The following is a 26,598-nucleotide window of genomic DNA, read 5'->3' on the forward strand; positions in this document are numbered from 1 at the left end:
TATGCTGTTATATTCAGATGTGGAGTGCTCTTTACTCATGGAGAAGCTCAATAGGTAAAATATTTCAGCCAACAAGTCTTCCAATGCACTGCATAATAGAGGCAGATCCCAACAGAAGGGCAACTCTGACAACAAAGCACACAACAAGTCTCGTGAGAAAAATGTGGAGTACCATCATTGTGGCAAGAAAGGGCACTTCAAGCGGGATTGCTTTAAGTGGAAGAAAGGACAAGGCAAAGGCAAAAACATTGATGATAATAAAGATGAGAAAAAAGACAACCAACATGCAAAGAAGAGTAGTGTAAAGATAGAGGAAGTCAATGTACTCAATCACGAAAGTGATAGTGGCAACAATGTACACTTTGCTTCCTCTTTTAGTGCACAATCATTGATTGCAAAATCTAATGATGACATGCACAATTGGATTCTTGATTTGGGTGCCTCATTCCATGTAACACCACACTGGGAGTGGCTCTCTAACTACAGTGGTAGCAAACATAGTGTTGTCCACTTGGGGGACAATTATGCATGTGACATTGCAGGGATTGATAGTGTGCAATAGGCATTTCAATATGGTTCAATGTTCACTTTGCACAATGTGACGCATGTGTTGAGACTTCAAGCTCAACGGCTCATATATATGTGTCTGTGACTGACATTACCTACAGCTGTGTCCAACTGTACTCACGTGTGGGACATTAAATAAGTCAATGTTGACCTAACCATAGTTAGTCATGGTTAGTGGTAACCTAGTCGTATTATCTCTTTCATATTAGTAGAGATTGAATAATGAAGAAGAATGAGATGAGTTGATTGCTCACTCTTTGGCTCCACTCTGTCTCTCTTTTCTTTGAATATGGTGTCAAAGCCAACATGAATGGACTCTCTAGAGCATGGCATTGAAAGAGTCTAGATCTGGAGCTTGAAGATAAGAGTCTTTGCTGAAGAAGAAAGGCCGCCATTGTTCCTATCAAGGTATGCACCAGGGTTTATGCTCTGTGCTTGTGCAAGAGCTTATTGTGGCTTGTTTGGGAGCTTCATAAGGCTTCATTGAGCACCTGTAAGGGCCATTTGACATCAAAGACATCAAATCTGAAAAAACGTCATCAAGCGAGACTGTGTCTACAGCCCGTTTTTTCGCAAAAGCCATATCTTGCTACAGAAATGGATTTTGGAGAAATGGCCCATAATTCCTGACCGTTTCGACATTGTCTACAACTTTGTAGAAAAAAGCTTTTTCAAATTTTTCACAGATTTTGAGATATTTTGCACAAACCTATGCAGACTGGCTGTTTACTCCAATAAACAACACATGGTTCCAAGGCACTGGTGGCTTTCATCCTAACAATGTATATGCCCTTATTCTCATGCATTTGAGCATGGTTTTGGAGTGTCAAATGCTCAGCTTTGAAAGGTTTTAACAAACCGGATATCTGTCCTGAACTATGGACAACAAGCATCTATTACTTCTTAAAGCAATCTATAACATTGGATAGTATCTGTGGACCCTGATTATGGGCATATGTATGTTGGATGTTGTATGAACTGAAAAGAGCATTGAATGCTGCCTTTTGGAGCTGAAAATTAACTGCATTGACATGATTATTGGTTGTACATGAACAATACAGGAGTTATATGACATTGGTTCTTGAAGACAGGGCATGTAAGAATGTCGGTATGATCATGTCTAGGTCTCTACAAGTGTTGGCATATGTATGCTATGATTCGAGAAGCTTTTGAGCTTGGTTTGGTTGCGTGTTAGCTAACTGTTATTAGCCGGATATTTGGCATTTGTACTTGTTGTACATGTGCTACAGTGTGCCCGAAAGGTCATGTATGGACTCCCACAGTGGCAAATGTCTAAGATGTTTTGGGACATGCTTGACACATAAATATCTCTATTTTGACTAAGAAAAGGCTGCTAGTCATTTACTGGTTTTGCTGATTGTAGGCTGTATGTTTCTCTATTGTCAGTAAGATTGAATGTACACAAGGTATGCAACAACTACATTCTCTATAAATTGGTTGATGTACCTACATGTTGTGCCACTTGATTGTGGATGTATCTGACATTTGTGGGCTGAAATACTGTGATTTCAGCAAGGATTTTGTTGCAGAAAACTATCATAAAAGTTGAAGGCTGAAATTGGTTAGTAAGACATCTTGGTTTGCAGGGAGTCATGCATTGATTAAAAACTGTCTGCTGCAATATGGCAAATGCTCAAGGCATTGATAACATCACCCAAATAGTCAGTGATAAGCTTGATAACAAGAACTTCGCACTGTGGAAGTTTAGGATGCAGAATTTTTTGATTGGCAAAGGATACTGGGATTTATGCACGGGGACTGAAGCTGAACCCGAATTACCTAAGCGGAATCCAACACAGGATCAGCAAAGAGCTCACCGACAGTGGTCAGAAAGAGCTAGCAAAGTACTACATTGGTTCTCTTTGTGCATTTCTGATTCAATGGCTATGCAGATTACCAATTGTCGTTCCCCGAAATATGCTTGGGATACACTCATGAAAAATTATTGTAATGTCACGCATGCAAGGAAGATACAGCTTAAGCAGCAATTTAATAATATGTCCAAAAATGGCAAGAGCATTCAAGCATACACGACAGAGATAAAGACCATAGCGGACAAGCTGGCTACTATTGGGTCTAGTGTTTCAGAGGATGATATGATTGCAATGACATTGAATGGGCTTGGCAAGGAATACAAGGCATTTGATACTTCTATTTCTGTAAGAGTAGAACCCTGTGATTGGGATGAGCTGCTTGCATTACTGCTGCATGAAGAAGTAAAACTTGGTCTTAACACAGGTTCCAGTTCGTCTCTAGGCAGAGACACTGTTCTCTACTCTAGCTAGCATAGCAGAGGTGGCAGAGGCTGTGGTTCTTTTCGAGATTGAGGAGACACTCAAAATACATATGGACAACAACAACAGAAAGCATGGAATAGCTCAAATATACAAGGCCAGCGAGGATCTACTGGCGACTTTAGAGGCAAGGGGAGATCACCTAGAGGCAGAGATAGTGGATCCTGGCAGTCAAAAGATCAGTCTAACAAGGACAAAAACTGTCATTATTGTGGCAGATATGGACATATTGCCAAAGATTGCCATAAGAAGCAAGTTGACATGAAAGCAAAAGGCAGACAACATGGAAATTATGCATCTTTCAGTGGTCCTCAGGATGATCAGGGAGATAGGTTGTTTGCAATGCAACATGTATCAAAGAATGTGCCTAAGCAAGGCAGAGATGAGAAATGGTACATAGATTCAAAGGCCTCTAATCATATAACATCCCACGAAGAATGGTTTGATGAGTTGGTTGCAGGTTCGCATGGATATGTATCCAGCATGATATTTAGCATACAAGTGTGACCCCATTGCTTATGCCTGACGGCAAGAAAAAGTGTCTACATGATGTGCTTCATGTACCATTGATCACTAAAAATCTTTCGTTGGTTTGACAGATGGCAGAGCAAAATCTACAAGTCAAATTCAATAAGGATGGATGCTTTATCGAGAAATATGGTAATGGCTACAAATTGATTGCTAAAGGCAGAAGGGATGGCAAAATGTTTACGTTGGATGCATCTATTCCAGAATTGAAGGCAACCATGTTTGTCCATGATGATGGAGTTGTACGGGATATTGAAAATTGGCATAAACGTATTAGCCATGTAAATGTTTAGAAGCTGAAATCTATGCAACAAAAAGAGATTGTACTTGGGTTACCTAAGTTCAAATATAATGATCTTGGACATGTATGCTTTGCTTGTCAGTTTGGAAAACAAGGAAGGTTTCCTTTTATGAGACATGTCAAGAACAATTCTCGTCCATTGCAGTCAATACACTCGAATGTACGGGGTCCGTTTGATAATGCTTCTTTCGGTGGTGCTCGATATTATGTCTCTTTCATTGATGATTTCAACAGATACACATGGCTATACATTATGAAACACAAAGATGAGGTGTTTGATGCTTTTAAAGACTTCAAAAAGCATGTTGAAAATGAACTAGGTTGTTATATCTCATGTTTAAGATCAGATGGAGGCATAGCATATGTATCGAGAGAGTTTGACAGATATCTTGCCAAATATGGTATAAAAAGACAACTTACTTGTAGTTATACACCACAACAGAATGGTATAGTAGAGAGGAAAAATCATGTGCTTATGGAACCGGCAAGGGCAATGCTCAATAAAAAGAGTTTGCCAAATGCTTATTGGGTTGAAGCAGTGGTTGATGCTGTTTATGTGCTAAATAGAACTCCTACAATCGGGATTCATGATGTAACTCCCTGTGAGAAGTTGTATGGGCACAAGCCTGACATTAGGCATCTTAAGGTGTTTGGTTGCATTGCTTACTTGCATGTTCTTCATGAAAAGTGGAAATTTTTAAATCCAAAAGCTGTCGAGAGTGTTTTTCTGGGTTATGCACAAGACAGGAAGGCTTACAAATATTATGTACCGTTCACTCATGAGACCTTGATCAGTAGAGATGTAGTTTTTGACAAGCTGACTTCATGGTATGATAATCCTACTGCAGTGGTTTCTGATGGATCAACCAACACCACTAATGCTGAAAATTCTTATTCAACGAGTACTTCTATAATGGTCCTACAAGTGATGCTTCATCTACAATTAGTCCTTTGACAGGACGACTACGTAATCATACTTCTACATCCACTGACACGGATATGTCAGTGAGAGGGAGATCGGATAAAGGAAAGAAAAAGATGTTTGATGATGTGACTGGTCTGCTTACAGCATGAAATGAGTCACCTGACAATGACAGTTTGAACAGTAAGTTGGGAATATCTTCCATTATGACGCCTAGTATAAGGCATAGCAGGTATGTGCCGTCTCATGAGAGACAAGCTCAAAGTGAACCGTAGGTAAGAAGGTCTCAAAGAGTCAGAAAACAAGTTGACAGGTTGACATATAGTGGATATTCAGCCCGTCATTATGCTTACATGACTAGAGTAACAAATTTCAAAGAACTACAAAGTGTGACTGGTCCGCTTACACTAGGATATGAGTCACCTGACAGTGACAGTTTGAGCAATGAGTTGGGAATACCTTCAGCTATGAAGCCTAGTGTAAGGCATAGCAGGTATATGCCGTAGTTAAGAAGATCTAAAAGAGTCAGAAAACCAATTGACAGGTTGACATATAGTGGATATTCAGCCCGTCATTATGCTTACATGACTAGAGTAACAGGTTTCAAAGAACCTACAAAGTTTAATGATACAGTTGTAGATGAGAATCAGTGTGCTGCCATGGATGAAAAATATGCAGCACTAACTGAAAATGAAACATGGAATTTCGTCAAGTTGCCTGAAGGCAAAGTACCCATTGGCTGCAAATGGGTTTAAAAAGTAAAATGCAAGTCAAATGGTTCACTAGAACAATATTAAGCCAAGCTGGTTGCAAAGGGATATGCACAACAATACGGCTTGGATTATAAAGAGACTTTCAATCCAGCTGCCAAGATGGCAACAGTGAGAATGGTCATTGCATTGGTAACGTCTAAGGGCTGGAAATTATGGCAAATGGATGTTACAAATGCTTTTTTGAATGGTGAATTGCTTGAAGAAGTGTATATGGAGCAACCTGAAGGCTTATGTTCTACTTGATTTTCTGACATATGTGTGTAAGCTAAAAAAAGCTTTACATGGACTAAAACAGGCACCGAGAGCATGGAATGCTCGAATATGCAATTATTTACAATAGCATGGATTTCAGATAGCTCATGTAGATCACAATCTATTCACAAAGAAGACAAATCATGGTTATGTTTTTTTGGTGGTTTATGTAGATGATCTTATCATCACTGGAAATGATGATCGAGGGATTGCTGAAATTAAATCATTGCTACAAGCTGAATTTAAAGTTAAAGATCTTGGAGAGCTTAAGTATTTTATTAGGATTGAAGTTATACCTACACCATAGGGTACATGGCTGTTGCAAAAACAGTATGCTCATGATATGTTGCAGAAGTATGGCATGACGGAGTGTAAAGCTATGGAGACACCCTTGGATCAAAATGTCAAGCTAGCAATTGATGTTGGGACTGAAATAGAGAACTATGTATAGATAGATGGTGGGCAGCTTGATCTACCTTACTATCACTTGTCCTGACTTGAGTTATGCAGTGGGGTTGATCAATCAATTCATGCAGAAGCCTTGTAAGCCACATCTAGATACAGTCAGGAGGATTATGTTGTACGTGAAGAGTACTGCGGATTATGGGTTGTTTATGAGTATGGGAAATCCCTTGACTTAACAGGTTACACTAATGTTGATTGGATTGGTTGTGCCTATGACAGAAGGTCAACCAGCGGTTATGCATTTGGTTTGGGCAGTAGTATGATCAACTCAAGTAGTAAGAAACGGCCTATCATTGCTTTGTCTAGCACAAAAGCGGAATACAAGGGTGCAGCATTAGCGGCATGTGAAGCAATTTGGTTGATGAAACTGTCGAATGACTTGGGAATACAATTGGACAGCAAAGTCGGATTGCATTGTAATAATCTCAGTAGTATGATGTTAGCTAGCAATCCCGTCTATCATGCTAGATCCAAATATATTGAGGTTCATTACCATTTCATCAAGGAAATGGTACTTGCAAGGCAGATTGACTTATTGCATGTGAAGACCAAAGACCAGGTAGCAGATATCTTTACCAAATCACTTGGAAAAGAGAAGTTTATCTACTTTAGACAACTACTTGGAGTTCAGTAGTTAGTTTGAGCTTGAGGGGGAGTGTTGAGACTTCAAGCTCAACAGCTCATATGTATGTGTGTGTGACTGACATTACCTACAGCTGTGTCCAATTGTACTCATGTGTGAAACATTTAATAAGTCGGAGTTGACCTAACCATAGTTAATCATGGTTAGTAGTAACCTAGTTGTACTAACTCTTTCATGTTAGTAGAGATTGAATAATGAAGAAGAATGAGATGAGTTGACTGCTCAGTCTTTGGCTCTACTCTCTCTCTCTTTTCTTTGAATAGCATGTACCCCAACTTAAGAAGAGCTTGATAAGCACCAAACAGCTAGATGATGAAGACTATCATACCACTTTGGGGATAGCAAATGGAACATTTATAAGGACACTAGAATTGTTGCTAAAGGCTCTAAAAGTGATACTCTATATCCATTACATATATCTAGTGCGCGAGTTCACATTGTCACCATAATTGAGCAACCAAGTGTCTTTGTGGCATAGCCGGTTGGGACACATAAGTCAAACTGGAATGAAAGCGTTTTCTCATTTGGGTTATTTGCCGTGTTTGAGATATGTTGATTTTGACCATTGTGATCACTATATTTATAGCAAGCATGCTTAAACATCACATAAAAAGTCTCTTTCACTAAAATATTCAACCTTAGATTAGTACATTCACATATATGTGAGATACAAAGGTTCTCTCTGGGGGGGAAAGAAATATTTTATCACTTTTGTTGATAATGCTGAAAAAAGGAAAATTATACGCAGCAATGATGTAATCTTCCGAGAAGATCGCATCTATAAACAGCCCAAAAAGACAAAAGAAGTGAAAAGAATTGTGTTCCGAGAAGAAATACCTCTAGGACAGCAAAGAGTACCCACTGTACAGCAACAAATATCTGTCGTAAATGACCCTATAAATGCAAGGAATCATGTTGAAATTGATCAGCAAGAGGTTGCCCATGACATACCACAGTTTTGTAAGAAAATGTGCCTTTGGAACAACCAAAACAAGCAATCCAACATGCTGTACCTTTAGAATAGCAAGTTGTTAATGCAATGCAAATTTGCAAGCTGAACAACCAACAAACACTAATCATTGGGTTCGTACAACAACCAAAAATACCAAACAACCACATAGATTTGTTCACAGTGCAAATTATGTTACTGTTGACACATTCTGGTCGTCATGCTTCAAGGAAGCAATGGACAGAAAAGACAGCAAGAAATGGCATAAAGCTATGCTATCACTAATGGAATCTCTAAAGAAAAATGATACTTGGGATTTGGTGCATTTGCCTAAGAGGCAGAAAATCCTACCATGCAAATGGGTTTACAAAATGAATGTCACCTTTGGTTCCTTGCCAAAGTACAAAGTACCATTGGTTGCCAAATGGTACAAGCAGAAACATGGAATTGACTTTGATGAAATCTTTTCTCTTGTAGTCGAAATGATTACTTTACGAACATTATTGGGCTTGGTTGCATGTGAGGATATGGAACTCGTACATATGAGGACATATATATGCAACAGCCAAAAGGTTTTGTGGCTAAGGGGCAAGAAAAGATAGTATGTAAACTTAACAAAAGCTTGTATGGGCTAAAACAGAACCCCCCTTGCGTGAATGGTATCATAAGTTTGATATATTCATGCAATCTCAAGGTTTTCAAAGAAGTCAAGTATATCACTGCTTGTATACCAAGAAGGCAAAAGATGGCAGCCTTATTATACTGGATTTGTATATGGATGACATGTTGATCGGTAGTAGAAATGTTTACATGTTAGACACATTGAAGCAAAACCTACATAGCAGCTTTGATATGAAGAATCTTGGTGAAGCCAATCATATTCTTGGGATGCGTATACTCAAAGACAGATCAACAAGTCTTCTTTATCTATCACAGCAGGAGTATGTATCCAAGATTTTGCAATGTTTAAGTATGAAAGAGGGGAAGCAATTGGTGTGCCATTACCTCCATATGTGAAACTCAGTGCAGAGAGCAGCCCTACATCTGATGATGAAAAGGCTGAAATGGCTAAGATCCCATATGTGGGTAGCTTGATGTATACTATGGTTGCTACACTTCCTGACATAGCATTTACGATGGAAGTGGTTAGCAAATGCATAGCACATCCTAGTAGAAAGCATTGGGAAGCAATGAAAGGTATCATGAGATATCTTAAGGGCACAAAGGGTGTATACATTTGCTTTGGAAGGCAGAAAGCATCTATCATTGGCTTAACAAATGCAAACTATGCTACAAGAAGTCTATTTCAAGGTATGTATTCACCCTCACAAGGGGAGTAATCTCTTGGATCTCCAAGCTACAAAAGTGTGTTGCATTGTCTACTATGAAGGCAAAGTATGTGGCTGCCATTGAGACATGCAAGGAGGCTTTATGGCTTCCACATTTGGTGGGAGACTCATGTCCTCCACTATGATAGTCAAAGTGCTATTGTACTAGCATGGAATCCTGTCTTTCATGCAAAGACAAAGCACATATAGATGAAGTATCACTTTATCAAGGATGTACTTGACAGCAAAAGCATTGAGCTTGTCAAGGTACATACACATGATAATCCTATAGATCTACTCACGAAGGGACTTTCAACAAAGCGGTTTGTTCATTGCCAACACATGATGAGAGTTGGATAGCGTGTGTATTTCAGCCTTGTACATACTTAGACTTAGCTGATTCTTATCTCAACCTTCAAGCATATTGCCTTTAGATGGGAGGTTGTTGGGAATAAAGAGACACCATGCCTTTTATGTGTGCTCGGGTGTAAACACACCCTTGCACTTGTACTTTAGTCCTTTACAATTAAACCTCCACTACTCGTCCACCACCACAAGGGCTATTCATCAAGTGAAAGAATTCCCATATATGAGCATTGTCCAAGTGGCATCACTGCATATAATTTTGTTTGAGCATGATACTTTGCATTACCCCATGCATTGGCATTGTATTTTTGTGGACAAAGAGCTTTGGATGAGGGAAAAACTTGTGTCATTTGGCAAGCATCCATCCAAGGATGAAAATCACCATGCATCAATGAATATGTATCCCTTTTCCTTCATCAGCAAGTGGTCAACTTAGATCCACCACATTCATGGCAGTCCATATGGCGGCCTCTATGGCAACACCTCTTGTGGCAGCATACAACAAATATATATCTACCTTTTCCTCGTCAAGAACACCTTGGACGAGTGGTTGGGATAGCTTTCTATTTTGTGATGTTGGACCCGACCATCCCTTCTTTCCCCTATGGCCAAAGATACTTTCGAAGCAATTTCATCGCCTTTACAAGTCCTAGTGCACCATTCCACAACCAACAACCACCCTTTGTCCAATGCCTTGGACTCTCTAAGGTGGTCATTTTGGCTCCCCAGGTGAGATAACCATCACCTCTATAGTCATGGTAGGTTCATGGACAGCTCATGTGCGCCATCGGCCAATGCTCTCGCTACTTTCGGGTGGGGATCCATCAGCATATTATGGGTTGAGCTATGCTTGGCAATCCCTTTCTAGTTCCAATTTTGGGCCTAAGAGAGTGTCAAGTGTGCTGAGCTAAAAAACTCTATTAAAAATATTTGTGTCCCATAAGCAAACACCCAAACTTTGGGAGGATCCACATCTATAAATAGCCCAACTACTTGAGTACACTATGTTTTTGTTGATTCCTTCACTCCATTAGTTGGCACCCTGTTAGCAATTGTTGACCTTCTCTCTAGAGCTATCAAGTGATTCTTTACAATAGGGACAACGAGAAGCCCTAGGAAAATCATGAGGGGGCTGCAACTAAACAGTAAAATTTTGTCACTTAGAAAAGCCAACAAGCAAAAGACTTCCAACTTATAGCATGGACCTCTAAGATAAATAAAAGATCAAAAATCTAGCTCTACAACATACTTAATGCTCTTCATGTCCACTTGTTACAAGAGCTCCACAAGTAGTTCAACCAAACCAAGTAGTCTACCATACAATCATCAAGAGACATAGACAAGTGGATGTATGAAGATCAATGGATCTATTACTAAAGGTTTTTCCACGCCTACTACTATGTGTGTTCATTGAGGACAACTACCAGGACTAACGACCCCCAAGGAAGTGATAAAGCACTCCTATGAAAAAGTCAATTTGATTTTGCACAGCAAATGATCTCCACCAAATGCAGATCTCACATTGTAAAATATTTGAATATAAAAAGTCTCAATAGCACTACTCTATATACATTGTGACAGATCATGCAATCATTGCAGATTAATTATCCCTTTGATTTCAAGGATTTCCACCAAATGCAGATCGCACATTGTGATTTTCTTTTTGAAAGAGTCCGAGCTATGACTGTTTGGCTGCTACAATGAGATAGCCACGAAAAAACTGCTCCTTTTGTAAATGGGTGCTAGTTAGTCAACTGTGAATTCTGAAATAGTTTGCTTAGACAATGTTCTAAAAGTCTTGGATAGTTTTGTCTGCATCAAATGTCTTCAGAAATGGCAGCCTATTCCATTGACTACGACTAGCAACCTGAATTTCCTCAAGCTCCTGCAGGCCATCACCAATTTAATGGTGAACTGTAAGAAGGGGATTGATGAAGCCATCCAGATGTCTTACAAAATCAGTTCAAGATCAGGAGAAAATTTTCCATAACATATGCAACCAATTTCCTTGCAAAACACTAAGGCTGATTTTAAGGACAGAGACAATAGTCCTGAGCCCCTAATAGTCACCAGAAGCTATTGTGTGCAAAGACCTCACTGCTTGTTTCCAAACCATTTCTTAAAGAAACATCATAAAAAACAAAATCAGGCCCCAAGACCTAAGCATCCTCTTGTCAGATGGCTCGGGTGGCTCTCTCCATCTCTCTGTCAACTGGATTTTGCCACTTTACAACTGCAGTGTTAATGGAATCTACCAATCTGCAAGTTTCTCATAGATGCTTGTCTCAGGATTTATGAACCAGTTTTTCATGGATTACCAAAAGATCATAATAGAACTTACTAGCATGGATATTTAAAACATATTTTGAGACAGTTCGCAAGGAGCAACTCATCTAGTACTTTCATAAAAAAGTTACACCTATTGAAAGTTCTCAACTATATCACTATAGAAACATAAAGCTCCAACAGATTGCATGGAAATCTTTCGAGAAGAAGAGCGTATTAGAACAAACTTGCTGGTTAATTCAATGCTGAAGAGCTCCTTGACAACTGATGAAGATAACCTGCATATTAGACCAGCAATCCAACATCCAGAGCATCAGCTTCATCAGACAGGTTGTTTCACCTCAATTTGGCTTCTAATTTCTAAGTCCTATGACAGTTGGCTTAGACAGTTGCCATAGTTTATCATTATGCCTGTTAATTTAAGTATGCACATAGCTTGAAAGTACCTGCCATCACCCGTAGGCTGCAAACGCTGAGACAAAGTGTAAAGCAATTGTGTCCAGCATTCTTCAGCATCCTAATTTAAAACAAACACCATAAGAAACTTTCATCTATATTTGTTCCTGCATTTGATGCAAATCAAGATATCACTTGTTAATATTTGGAACCTGTTGCATGTATGCACCAGTATTTGTCTGCTGTGCAAATTGTGGATACTTTCCTCTCAGAACCTGTCTAGAAAAACACGCAAATAAAAGATATTTCAACGAGTAAATCACAGCAATGCAGAGCTTACTAAATCGAATAAGCAGTAAGGTAGAGCCAAGACCGTCCAAAACCGAATAGGAGCTACAGCCCTGTGACTTGTATCAAGTTCATTAAATAATTCACGGGTAGCAAGTGTTAAAAGATGAGATGAAGGATCCAGTTCATTGGCACCTCCCCCAGAATATCTGTCATCAGCCATATCTGCCATCAGGAAAATGTAACTTGACCAAGAAAAATGGGAAACAGACTTGTAAAATAAACATGCAGTAAACATTTTATTGCCAGTTGCAACTGCCATATATTTCAGGCACTTTCAATCCATCAAAGTTTCTCTAGCTTTGTTTTAAATTAAAAACTCAGTGATTTTGACATCCCCATCATTTTTACTGTGATGAGACTTGCCCATTCACAATACTTGGAGGCAAGCAGGACACATTCAGAGAAACCCAAACCATATCCACATCACTAGATGAAGGAAGCACTTGTGTCTCATGCACCTAACAAACTCTCAAATACAAATTTCCTTCAGTAACTACCTGTGAGGTCTGAAATCCACCAGCTACTGTTTACTTGTGTGTTCTAGTCATACTTTGGCACAAAGACAAAGACTTTGATTCAACTAATAGGGTCAAAAATGCAGTGCATGCTTAAGCCAAACCTTTAAAAGGAAAACGAAAATGGACTATCATATATGCAAGCAGCACAATACTAATCACAACATACAATTGTCAGCACTCACTTCTGCAAGGCATCCTTCAGTTCAGGAACAGCATGCAAACATTGTACAGTAGAGTTCATATAGCAAGTGTTCCCCAAGTTAAGCAGCCCTGCTGTATGACCCTGCAAAAGAGAAGTCAAACTGAGCAAGCTCTCTGGATGAACATTAGTCTATACACGTGGCAATTGCTATTGAAACCTAAACTCATGAATAGAAGTACCCCAAGGGGCATCACTCTAAATGATTATAAAAGAATGATACTTCAAAACTACTACTGAGGTCTTTCAAATTGAAGTGCTGGCATGTGGGTACATAAATGACAGTTGCAATACAGGACAAAAGAATGCATACATTATACAACATACAAAAACCTTGCTTTGCCACGAAAAGACGGGTGAGTTGTGAGGAATCGAATAGATAAACATGCACCCTCCCCCTATCGCTCTATGGCTAGCTTGCAGACTGCCCAGCCAGGCCAGTCAGTCTCTTCCTCCCTATCACGAGCTTCACATAGAGGCAGCTCCTCCTCATGCTCACTTTGTGCACCTATGGCTACAATGATTCCCCCCACAAAGCTTCACTAGTTTCCCAGAAAGCCATCCAACTTCAATGTATAAGCACCCTGCACAATATAATAGGCTTAAAACTGACAAGACAAACTCAATTGACTTGCAAACTTTTGCAGGATAGTAAGAAACAAGACAGATATAGACACGTGCAAAAGACAAATATAGACACAAGACAGTTAAAGACAAACTGAGCATTGAAGATGAGCACCCTGCCTCAGCACATGCACAGGAAGGAAATGTGTTTCTGCTAGTACATACTGCCTAATAGTGGAGGAAGAGAAGTAGAAATGCTTCAAAGAAGGGCATGAAAATGATTTTGCAGGTTAGTTGTTCAGAGAAACACAGAGTGAGAGAAGAGGGGTGTCAAATCGCAGTGTAGCCAGCATGCAAAAGGCATACACATAGCTTTTAAAGAGTCCCAAAAAACTGTATGGCTATTAGCACAAAAATGGACCTCATTAAAGTCCCATCCTGAACACTAAAAGCAGTATAAACCCGTACACATGAACAGCGATAGGAGTTGTATGAAGAACCTCAAGCCACAGAGGAGCCATATCGAGGATAACAACACCTAACCAATGTCATGAGAACATGAATTTTTATTGTTTTACTTTAACATTTTATTAAAAGTTAATCAAATGTGCTGACATGACTTGCACATGTGAGGTGTAAGTTAATTATTTCACAGTGTGGGACCCAAGACCCTAAAATATCAATCAATGTCAAAGGCAACAATTGTAATAAGTTATACCTGACACGTACTAGGTGGTACCTAGTCTTAGATTTTGGCCTAGACCAATTTATTGGCCACTAATGTCAATAGTGACATTAGAGACTAGGCATTAATTTATTAACTACTATCAGCCTAAGGGCTAATAATTGCTCAAGGATACTTGGAAAACAATTTGGCCTAGCGAATTTAATTATTGGCTGGTGGAATTAATTTTCTACGGACTAGAATAATTACTTAATTGATTTTTAAAAGTAATATTCTAAAATTAATTTCATAAGTTGAATAATGATGGAAAATGGAATTAGAAAACTGCCACTTGGCTATACTAGCCCATACAAGTAGGAAAAAAGTTTTTGGGGGCTGGGGGAAGTCTATTCTAGCCACTGTGAGAGAGGAGGTGTTTGTTAGAAAGCAAGGAGATGCTGTTGATGTGATTTGCAGCCACCAAGAAACATTCCTACAGCTGGTGACAGCAATTTGAAGCCCTCCAGGAGTAGGTGACAACAATCCAAGGTCCTTCTGGTATAAGTGATAGGGTACACCATACAAGAGGGACCAGCAGTCTTTTTGATGGTCCTAAACTGTAGGTGACAACTTCCATGGCCGTTTGAGCAAGGAGACAACAGTGTTTCAACATTTCTCGCAATGAAACTATGAGATTTGTCTCATCTCTCAAGTTATCTTAGCAACATCTGACCATTTGAGTCATCAACAGTGGAGATATAGAAAATCTATGCTATAAACCCTAATTTATAACAAAAATTAAGGTTTGACAACCACCTCGGGATGTGTGCTTAGAATTAAGAACCTAGAACTTGAATTCCAACAGATGAAATTGAGGAATTTCAAGAAGATTCAAAAGGCCAACCAGTCGATATCAGATTTGGGGCTGAATCTGTCTTTCGAGAAGCAAGGTGAAGGCCAATCCCTAAGCAAACTAAGGGGCAAATTGGTTTGGAGGCTTACTAGTTAGTTTTGACAGCAAGTGGCACTTGGATTAGCGGAGGAGATCAAAGGACCTCAATTATACTCTATCCATTTGAAAAAAAAGTTAAAGAAATGCCACAAGGGGCGGCAATTTTGGGGCCAATAGGCTATCCGTTATCTAAGATTCAAGTGGTAAAATTTGCATTTTCAGTTTATGTGAATTTTATGCTTGCTATAATTATTGTTAAATTAGGTCATTACCATCCCTCCACGAAAGGAAGACTGGTTTAATAATTCCATTGCCAGGATACCATCAACTCCCTCGAATTGGTGGACCTAAGGCACCTAATTGAAGGTCAAAAACTTTACTCTAGAGCTGAAGTTGTATTCAGTTGAGCATTACCGCAAGAATGTATTCAAATAGTGAGATAGGATTAAGCAAAGATGATGCCTCTCAATCTGAGAATTCACAAAGCGTTGGGGAAAATGCAATGTCTAATCCTAGACAAGGCACGTAGCATGGACAGCAAGCTGAGAATGAGGAAATTGGACAAGAGGTAGGTCCTTCTAGGTCTCTTGAAGATGATGACCAACAAGAGAAAGAGAATTTGATGACTAAATTAAAAATCAACTATTCAACTATTGAGAACAACAACTGAAATGTTTATGTAACTGGCAAATGATCCTTAGTTCATGCGCTTTTTGTACCCCTTAAAAGAGGGCAACAAAGGCAAGAAAAAGAAATCATCTTCGAGAGCTTCGAGACAGCAAGATGTACTGAAGGAAGAGCCAATACAATAGCATGATGTTCCAAATGTGGGTAGTGAGCATTAAGCAAATGATGCCAATGGGGTAACTGATACATATGCAAGGCTAACTTGGAAGTGTCAATCCAATGTTTTTTGGATAACAAGGCATGCATGCAATGATGGGGCAGCCATGGTACTTTGGTGATAGCATTAGTTTCCATGCTATGGTAGGTCCGAGACTGCATACAAGGATATATGGCACAACTTCTTATGGTAAGCAGCTAGTAACCAATGCATGGTATGCAAGGCCCAATGTATCCGAGTATGACTAGTAATATGCATAACCCCGTGTGTAGCAATGTTGGCATGATACCAAGGCAAAAGGCAAGTTTTTGCAATGCATATATATAGCCCACTATGTTTAGGAAAGAGATTTCAAAAAGTCATATCAAATAGAGAGTATTGATGTAAGCTTAAGCATGTGCTCAAAGCTCTATCGTAATGTATCTTGATATGGCTGGTAGTATGTAAATTCCCATATAGAATCACATTGCAATGATCCAAAGTATATAAATAAGAATATTGCCTAATGCATCTGGTGCTCCTAGCATGTCAAGTACACATGAGGAGCTAGTCAACTCAATATAATGTTGCATATTAGTTAAGTTGGAATTACAAAAATGTGAAAGTAAAAAGCATCGCAATGCTCAAGAGGAAAAAAGGCTTGGAACCTAGTGGAGGTTTTGAGGCAAATAAAGTTAGAGGTAAAGTTTCCATGTGCTTAGTGAAGTTTCAGCATTGTTTTACCTATAACAGAATGCAACTAGATGGAGGAGTGTGACATAGCAAATCATCCTCAATGATACACTTTATCTTGATATGTTTCTATTAGAGTCAATTTTGAATCAAGCTCTCTCAGGTTCCACAAAGCATTGAAGGTCCAAAGTATTACTTGATGCTCAAGGGGGAGGTTGCATCTCCACTCCCCTAGGGATGGACAATCGGGTTATGTGGTGGATCTAAGATGTACTTGGTTTGCATCCAAGATACTATGTGCTGAAAGTATTTCTACCATTGAGATCACTATTCAATGTACTAGTCACTCCGAGTCAATATACATATGGCATGGTTTGCACCTAGACTCTGAAGATTGAAACTATACATTTGCAAGGTCACTATCATGTACTGGATGTGATGTGCATTTGCAAGGCATGTATGGAATACAAAAATGGTATGCAATGTATATTTACAGGTCATGCAAAAAAAGGATAATTGCGTAAGTTACATGAGGTTTGCAACCGATGTACACTTTACATGACTATCATGTGGTGCATCATTGCTATGAGGTAATGTTTGTGTGCATTACAATGCCTTAGTGGTCAAAACAGTGTTGGGTTTTGGCATGTGGATACATCCCTTATGCTCTGACAGCAGTTATGATTCGTGTGTATGGTTTATAACTAATTTAAGTGTCACGAGGGTGTGAGATTTTGAGATGCTTTAATCTTGCCCAATAGCACTTGATTAAGTTGTTAATCAAATGTACACCGTCGATTAGCAATGCACATGGCAATTATTTCATGGTAACAAGCCAAGGACCATGAGAATGTTGTGGGTGCTAGAGTCGGAATCTGAGGAAGACAATGACTCAACAGAAGAGTTAGGACCCTGCTTATTTGTCTTCTCGTTCTTCCTTGAAGCCATCAACTCTCTACAATCCTTACACAAATGTCCCTTCTTACCACAGTGATAACCCTAGGCCTTCAACTTCTTCATTCTATCACTCCTCTCTGAAGCTATAAGCCCTTCATACAACTGGAAGAAGATGACCCTGTCCATGCCTTTGCCTTGGCCGAAGGACCCGAGTTGGAGTCTGAGAAAGAGAATAACCCAGCAGAAGAGTTAGGACCATGCTTTTCATCTTCTCCTTCTTCTTTCTCGAAGCCACTAACTATTTGCAATCCTTGCGCAAATGTCCCTTCTTACCACAGTGATAACACTGGGCCTTCAACTTCTTCATCCATAGGTGACGGCATGCATAGGTCAAGGAGATACCACATCTTGGCTGCGTAGCACCTTTTTCATGCTTGTAACCCAAACTCTGTAGCCCATTTCACCTTCATCTCCATAACCCATGAAGATGCCTTTATGAGATATCATGTCAAGTTTGGTTCTCCTATCAACAAGTATATGTACATAGCATTTGCAACCAAAGACTCTTAAGTGGTCATATGAAGCAAGTTGGCCAGACCAAACCTCTTTAGGGATGCCGCTTTCAAGTGCACGATATGGAGATCGGTTGCAAATATGTACCGCAATTTTAAGTGCCTCTCCCCAAAACAATTGCGAGAGATTAGCTGTGGACAACATGCATTGAATCTTCTCACATAACGTGCGATTCATTCGCTCAGCCACACCATTAGATAATGGATTGTAAAGAGCTGTAAGCTCTCGTTTAATCCCATTGTCATCACAAAACTTCTTGAATTCTTTAGATACATACTCTCCCGCATTATCTGTTCTTGTGCATTTTAACTTTAAGCCTTTTTTAGTATTAGCCAATGCATAAAACCTTTTAAAAGCATCCAATGTCTCACTTTTCTGCTTAAACAAGGAGACCCTTAGTTTTCTAGAATGGTCATCAATAAAAGACACAAAATAACGTAAACCACTATGAGTTTTTATTAGCATGGTGCAACCATCAAAATGAACTAAATCCAAGATACATGCCTTCCTAGAGGCTTCATGAGAGTATGGACTCTTTACATGTTTACCAAAAACACAATCATCACAAAAGTCAAGCTTAGAGTTTTTTCCATCTACTCTTCCAAGTGAAGAGAGTGACTGCATATCCTTTTGGCTCATATGTCCAAGAAGCTTGTGCCATAACTCCATGTGTGACTATACTTCAGCAACTGCAACAAACTTTCCATGAAGTGCCTTGCAATAGAGATAATACAAAGTCCCCTTTTTACCACCTCTAGTGACTAGCATAGATCCTTTCTGTATTTTCCACATACCACCACCAAAAGTAGTGAAGTAACCTTTGTTGTCTAGCTGCCCACCAAAAGCAAGCACTTCTTGATGCCAGGTACATACCTAGCATCATGAAGAATTAATTTCTAACCATTTTCTAGAGCCAAGTGTATGGTGCCCATGTGAGAGTGCGCAACGGTAGAAGAAACACAAGCACACACACACACAGAGAGAGAGAGAGAGAAAGCAAAAAGACAAGGAAGAAAATATGCACTGACTGAGATGAATGCTGAATACAAAGCTGTGGACTGATCAGTCCCTGCACGCAGCCCGGAGCATCAGTGAGGGCACCAGATCAGGCTGGAAACAGTGGCAACATCAATGCCGGAGTGGGAACGGAGGGAGAGTGCTGAAATCTGCACGACAGTGATAGGACTGATGGGAGGGCTGCTATATGTAGCCCCCAAGCCTCAAAACTGGCCGACCTAGCCTAAAACTGGCCGCCAGCCCATAAAGGGGCCAAAATAGGCAAGTAGCCACTTGAGAAGGGAATCAGCAACACATAAACTAACAGAGCTCCTCTGTCTCCTGCCAGATTCTGACAGGAGCTCACAACCAAGAGATGACAGACTGACAATGAAATAAGGCAGGCTAACAACCCCTCTCAGATCCTAGAAGGGTCTGAAGACCCAACAGCCGCATGTGATGAAGCAAAGAAGCTTGAGGCAAAGGCTTCGTAAAGAGATCAGCCGCATTGTCCGCCGTGGGATAGTAGGCCACTGCCAGCTCCGAATCCACGATCCGCTCGTGAAAATAGTGGCACTGAACCTCAATGTGCTTCGTGCAAGCATGATACACCGGGTTCTTCGCCAGAGCAAGGGCACTCTGGTTGTCCACGCGCAACTCCATAGGTCCTATCTGTGAAAAGCCAATCTCCGCGATCATACAACAAAGCCAAGCTGCCTCCATAGCAGTCAAGCATAAGGCCCGATACTCAGCCTCTCTAGAAGAAAGTGCCAAAGTAGGCTGCTTCTTGCTGCTCCAAGAGACAGCACCGGATCCAAGGATGAAAGCATAACTTGTAGTGGATCGTCATGAATCCACATCACCTGCCCAATCAGAATCACTCCATCCAGAAAGAGTGACCCCCTCTCCATACATGATCATGTAGGATCGAGACCCCTGCAAATACCGAAGGACATGCAAGGCTGCCCTCCAATAATCCTGTGTAGGAGTCTTCATGAAAGAAAACAACAAAGCTACCACAAAAGAAATATTCGACCGAGTGTGAACAAGCTAAATGAGAGAGCCAACAAGGCACCTGTAAGGGGTAGCATCTATAAGGGGAACTCCAGCTACGGCAAGCTTGGACTCAGGGTCCATGAGGCATGAAATAGGCTGACACTCGGCCATACAAAACTCCAAAAGAAGCTCGGAGATGTACCTGTGCTGCGAGATAAAGATGCCTTGGGCCAGCTGATAAATCTCCAGACCAATAAAGAAGTAAAGGATCCCTAGATCCGTCATGTCAAACTCCTGTCGAAGAATAGACCGAGTGTGATCCACCTCCTGAGTGTCATTCCCTGTAATGATAAGATCATCCACATACAAGATCAGTAAAACACAAAGGTCACTTGCAACTCGAAAGTAGAGGTTGGGGTCATGATCGGAGCGCTGAAAACCGCTCTATAGAAAGAAGCGGTCAATCCTCTGGTACCAAGCACGAGGAGTCTGCTTCACGCCGTAAAGGGCCTTCCGCAACCTGTAGACATGATCCTCCTTCCCCTGCACAAGAAAACCTGGAGACTGAGAAAGATAGATCTCCTCCTCAAGCATGCCATTCAGAAAGGCTGACTTGACATCCATCTGGTAGACAAGCCAACGATGGTGGCAGCAAGAGCCAAAATAGCTCGAATGGTGGACATCTGAGCTGTAGGAGCAAAAGTCTCAAAGTAATCCAATCCTGCCTGCTGTGCAAAACCCTTGGCAACAAGCCTAGCTTTATGCTTGTCCAAGGAACCATTTGCAAGATACTTGGTCTTAAAGATCCATTTCACACCTATCACCTTCCGTTTCTTGGGACGCGGTACAAGCTCCCAAGTTTGATTTCGCTCGATGGAATCGAGCTTTGCTTGCATAGCATGTCTCCAAACATCTTGTGCAAAGAGCCTCCTCAACAATGGAAGGCTCGGAATCCTGAAGAATCTGACATAAGAGCATAGTTCAGACAAAGTGAACTATCCCGTCGGGCTTGCAATTGGGTTGATATACATGGACCTATAGAAGAAACAGAAAAGTGAGTAACACCTTAACCTTGCATAAGCCGGCGATACCACAAAGGAGACTCCCCCTGCTGCGAGGGAGACAGAGTAGCCTGCGGAACCTGCAAAGCACCTGTCTGTGAGAGGGACTCCCCCTCACCAAGGGAGGGTAGGTCCTCCTGATATGAAGAAGGCTCCCCATCGAACGGCTGAGGTTCCCTAGAAAATACCTGAGTATAGGCGGAAGGGATGGAAGTACTCGATGAAGGAGTGGCATCCGCCACAAGGGGAGGGGAAGCCAAAGTAGAAGATACAGAGGAAGGAGGGGGAGGAGCCGAAGAAGGAGGGGTGCTTAGAGGCATCTTGGAAGGAAAAGAAGGGAGAGAAGGTGGGAGAGGGTCCGTCGATGACGAAGAAGCACCTGTAAGAGAACCATCAAGCAGATCCTTGGAGGCTGAAGCCTCGTCGAAAACCACATCCCGACTCACCTCAATCTTCCGTGTCGTCGGGTCGTAGAGCCAATATCTCTTCATAATCGTGCTATAGCCCACGAAGGTAAGCCGTCTCGACTTAGAGTCGAGCTTCGTCTACCTCTTCTTCTTGTCCACATGGACAAAAGCATCACATCCAAAGATGCAAAAGTGAGACACGCAAGGCTTCCTCCCAAAGAAAGCCTCAAAAGGAGTCATGTCCTGCAATGCCGAAGTCGAAGAACGGTTGCGTATATGCACCGCCGTAGCCACCGCCTCACTCCAAAGGGAATGAGGAAGACTCCTATGCTTCAGGATGGATCGGGCCATCTCCACGATGGTCCGATTCGCACGCTCCACCACACCATTCTCTGATGGTGTGTTCAGATGGGAATACTCCACCCGAATGCCATGATCCCTGCAAAACTGAGAGAAAAGGTGAGAAGTGAACTCATCACCATGATTAGCTCAAACGCCACGAACTTTGGAAGAAGTTTGTGTCTCCATAAACACCTTCCACTCGTAGAAACAGGAGTATGCCTCGCTCTTGTACTCAAAATAAGGCCACACATAACGACTTAAGTCGTCCACAATCAACATCAAATACTTGGCCTTCCCAAGGGAGGCCGTGTCCATCGGTCCGCAAAGGTTGGTGTGAACCAACTCAAGCGGTGAAGAAGCCGTCCTGGAAGCAACCTCTCGGTGAGGTTGCCTATGCTGCTTGCCCCTCAAGCAACTGGGGCATAAAGTGTGAAGAGGAGGGAAATTTGGAAGCCCCTCCACCATCTTTCTCCTCGAAACTCGCCGAATCACATCAAGGTTCAGATGCCTGTAACGAGCATGCCAAGTAGCCCAAGCTCGTGGGAAGCCCTCGCAGCCAAGGTTGTGAGCTTGTAGAGCCCACTCTCCTATGTACCTGTCCAAAGAGCATCACCTGTAGAATCATCCTCCATTGTGACTGCATCCGGGGTAAAAACGACTCGAGTACCTAGCTGAGTAAGACCATGCACAAACAAGAGATTAAAGCCCAAACCACGTACATAAAGCACTTTGGCGAAAGAAGACCGCCTGTCTGAAAACAAAGGTAAAGTCCATACACCTCAAATAGGAACGATAGAGTTGTCACCAATGGTGACAGTACCCCCGCTCGAACGAATGTCCTAAAGGTCATATGAGAAGATGCTCTGCTGTCCACAAGCCAAGGCTTCTCCTGAGTGGTAGAAGCTAGGGTTGTATCCTCCTCAATAAAGACATGCACAAAAGCAAACTCTGTCGTAGCTAGGGCCGCCGTCGAGTCCTTCTCCTTGGGCTTCAGATGGGGGTACTTATGCCAACACTTCTCCTTGGGATGAGTGCCCTTCCCACAATGTGGGCACTTGGGCTTCTTCTCCTTCACATCCTTCTTGTCCTCTTGTTTCTTATCCTTGGCCTTCTCCTTCAATTGCTTCTTCTTCTTGCCTCCGTCGGTACCTACAGTAAAAGCCTTGGTGGAGCCACTGGCACCCACCTCTCTGAGACGCTCGTCATGCTCTAAGACAAGCGGGGAAAGTTCCTCCCAACATAGGAGTTTCTCGCAGATCCTCGAAGTGATGAGGCAGCTATAGAAAACATCAAAATGGGGCCGATGGAACCTTCACGGTAGATGGAACCCTCTGAGATGAATGGACTGAAGAAGGACGAGTACGAGGAGACTCCTCCTGTCGTCGATCACGAAACTCCTGATAATCCCGTCTCCGCTCAGAGGAATGAGGAGAAAGAGGCTCATCCTCTGAGTCATCGAAGCTTGAAAACTGGTAAGATATCTTCCAAATCTACAAACACCAGAGGAGTAGTCGCTAGACACCAAATCTACTCTTCTTGATGCCAGGTACATACCTAACATCATGAAGAATCAATTTCTGACCATTTTCTAGAGCCAGGTGTATGGTGCCCATTCCTTCAATATCACATGCATGATTGTTGCCAAGGTAGACTTTTCCGAGATTACCTTCTGCATAAGTAGAAAAACACTCCACAGATAGAGTTACATGAAAAGAAGCACCGATGTCAACAATCTACGATTGTGGCAAACCATCATGAGGTGACAACAAAGCATCTATCACATATGTTTTAGTGATATACATGTCCTCCACTGTCATAGCAAGCGGATCCGAAAATGCAACCAGCAAATCAGCATCTTTATCCTCTTCTATTTCCTCAATAACAACACTAGATACCACATTTGCTTTTTCTGTCTTTAGGGATAGAGTTGCTATCCTTGTCATTCTTTTTGCCTTTTGCATTAGCCTACTTCTAGCGTTCTTGTTCCTTTTTAAATTACCTGCAATCGGACTTTTTATGCCCTTTGCGACCACATTGATAACAAGTTACATCTTGTTGTTTTTCCTTGCTTTTGCTGCGATTTTTATTTTTATTTGCAACATTATATCTTTTTTCAGTTTTTCCTCTTACATTATAGGCTGATCCATTGTTTTTCCCACTTGCCTTGCGTCTAATCTCTTCATTTAGAATAGAACCACGCACACCATCAAATGTCAAGGTGGGGTTATTGCTCAATGACACAACCAATGATTCCCATGAATCGGGCAAGGTCATGAGCAAGAAGATAGCCCTCAATTTAGGATCAAAAGTTCGCAAACCTGCATCCTGTAACTGACTCAAAATACCAGTGAAAGCATTCAAATGCTCTGAGACAGGCTTGGACTCATCAAGCTTCAAGTTGACCAACTTCCGCATGAGACGTATCTGATTAATAGGAGTTGTATTTTCATAAGTAGCCTTGAGTTTCTCCCAAACTACATAGGCAATATCAAGCCCCTTTATATCAACCAAGATATCATCTATAACGGCCATTTTAATGTAAGTAATGGCCTTTTTATTCATTTTAGCCCAATCCTCATCTGACAAAGTAACAGGCTTATGTTCTTCTAAAGCATCATCACAATCCTTTAGAAAGAGTATACCCTGCATACGATCTTTTCAAAGATCAAAACCATTGCCATCGAATTTACGAATCTCAAAGAGATTCTTTGTGTCAGACGTATATGCACTACCAGCCATCTTCAGCAATGCACAACTGCAATAAAGGACTGCTAGCTTTCAGCCAATAGCAAGGTTGATGAATTGTAACAACAAGTACACACTCTTGTACTTCCAAGGTGTCCAAGAAGCAGATGTTTAGCTGCAAATTTCAGTCTCAAGTACTGATTACAGCATATGCACGAATCAAATCTAATACATTTGCATTAAGGACAACTCCCACTTCAGTAATACATCACCAAAATTCCCAAATGCAATGACCCAAATGCTCTATTTACCACTATTTCACTGCATAGTGAGTATTCAGCAATACATGTACCAATAAAAGCTGCCCTTTTTCAACATTTGAAGCATCCAAAACTCAAAAGACTCCCACTCAGCAGTGAATCTGCTGCAAATTTCACTGTCCAGTCTCAAAACGACTCAAAATACATCACCAATGTGAAAAGCCCAAAATTTCTGCAGTGGATCTGCTCCAATTGCATAAATACATGTTCCTGAGCATCAAGTACGGGCTAATGTTGCAGAAATTTCACGATTTCTGCAAATGCCCCAAATTTCAGGGTCCAAGAATGCAGAATTTCCAAGAAATTGGCTCAACCAAGTAAAATTTTCACTTGCATTTGAAAATCCCCAAAATTTCCGACGCTTGTGCACTAATGTCTGCAATTTATGGTTTAGAAGTCACTGAAATATGTGTCAGGCCCCAAATCTGGAAAAAGCCCCAAATTTTATGGAGCAAATTGGCACAAATTCGTGCTCTGTGCTTGCTCGCATGAACACGCACATGAGGGGAAATAAATCAGACTGAAGATTTTTTATTTTAGGAAAGAAAAAAAAAGGAATATTGGGGCCGTTGACCTTCCCGTCCATCGTGCGGCCACGTGACTTGTCCGTTATCCGTGCAGTCCGACCTCCAGCCGCCCGACACGCCACAATCACCCATCACGTGGCAATCTTCAGTCGCGTAGCAGTCGCCTGTCGACAATTCGCTCACCTGCGCCTATCGCGAAGCTGTCACCTATCACTTATGACTGCTTCCCCTCACCTGCGACTGCTTCCTCTCACCTGTGGCTGCAGCTATCGCCTACACCTGTCAACTATGAGTTGAGTGTTGCCTGCACCTGTCGACTGTTGAGTGCTGCTTGTGCCTATCAACTACAAGTGTTGCATGTCACATCTACCAGCTTGGACTGTCAAGCTCTAATACCAAATTGTAGAGTTGAAGCGGAAGCAAATAGAGAAAGAGAGCAAAAAGCAGGCACATTAATCGAGGAGCTCAATGACCTTCAGCTGAACAATGTTGAACAGTGAGAGTGAGTCGACCAATAGGTGTGTACCAATGTGGTACACACAAAGAATAAAAGAATGTATTTATACTTGGGGTACAGTACACTTACACCCGCTAGGGTGAGTTCACATGTGTGAAGTAATATATACACGAGAGAGCGCGTAAAGGGCCTTTACACCCAACAAGCCCTAGCAGTCTGCATTCACATGATCAAAGGGGACAGCTTTTTGTGTTTTGTACAGGCATAGTAGATGAAGATGTCTTCTGAGACTGAGACTGAATTTCAAGTGATCATGGACAAGAAGGAGCCCATGTTACCAGCTCCTCCATTAGATCAAAAGCTTGAAGGCGAGAATTACAACATCTGGCGAGTTATGATGCTTGCTATTTTGCAGTCCTATGATTTGGCGCAGCTTGTTACAAAGGTGATTGATCGCCCTTCTTGGAATGACGAGTCTAGAC

The 26,598-nt window shown here is 41.3% G+C and overlaps 1 protein-coding gene across 1 annotated transcript in view; it reads right to left on the bottom strand.

Annotated features, from left to right (window-relative positions):
- Positions 1-26,598, bottom strand: part of LOC148031465 (ubiquitin carboxyl-terminal hydrolase 7-like) — a 71,587-nt gene that overhangs the window by 36,873 nt on the left and 8,116 nt on the right. Inside the window, exons 5-9 of the mRNA XM_087685005.1 lie at positions 13,143-13,243; positions 12,465-12,588; positions 12,304-12,366; positions 12,142-12,212; positions 11,923-11,973 (exon numbers count right to left, since the gene is read on the bottom strand). Coding sequence (XP_087541131.1) covers positions 11,923-11,973; positions 12,142-12,212; positions 12,304-12,366; positions 12,465-12,588; positions 13,143-13,243 — 410 coding nt within the window. The remainder of the gene's footprint in view (positions 1-11,922; positions 11,974-12,141; positions 12,213-12,303; positions 12,367-12,464; positions 12,589-13,142; positions 13,244-26,598) is intronic.

This window comes from Lygodium microphyllum, chromosome 9 (genome assembly GCF_053477565.2).
Source record: "Lygodium microphyllum isolate KBCC chromosome 9, Lygodium_microphyllum_v1.1.10, whole genome shotgun sequence".
Taxonomy (NCBI): Eukaryota; Viridiplantae; Streptophyta; class Polypodiopsida; order Schizaeales; family Lygodiaceae; genus Lygodium; species Lygodium microphyllum.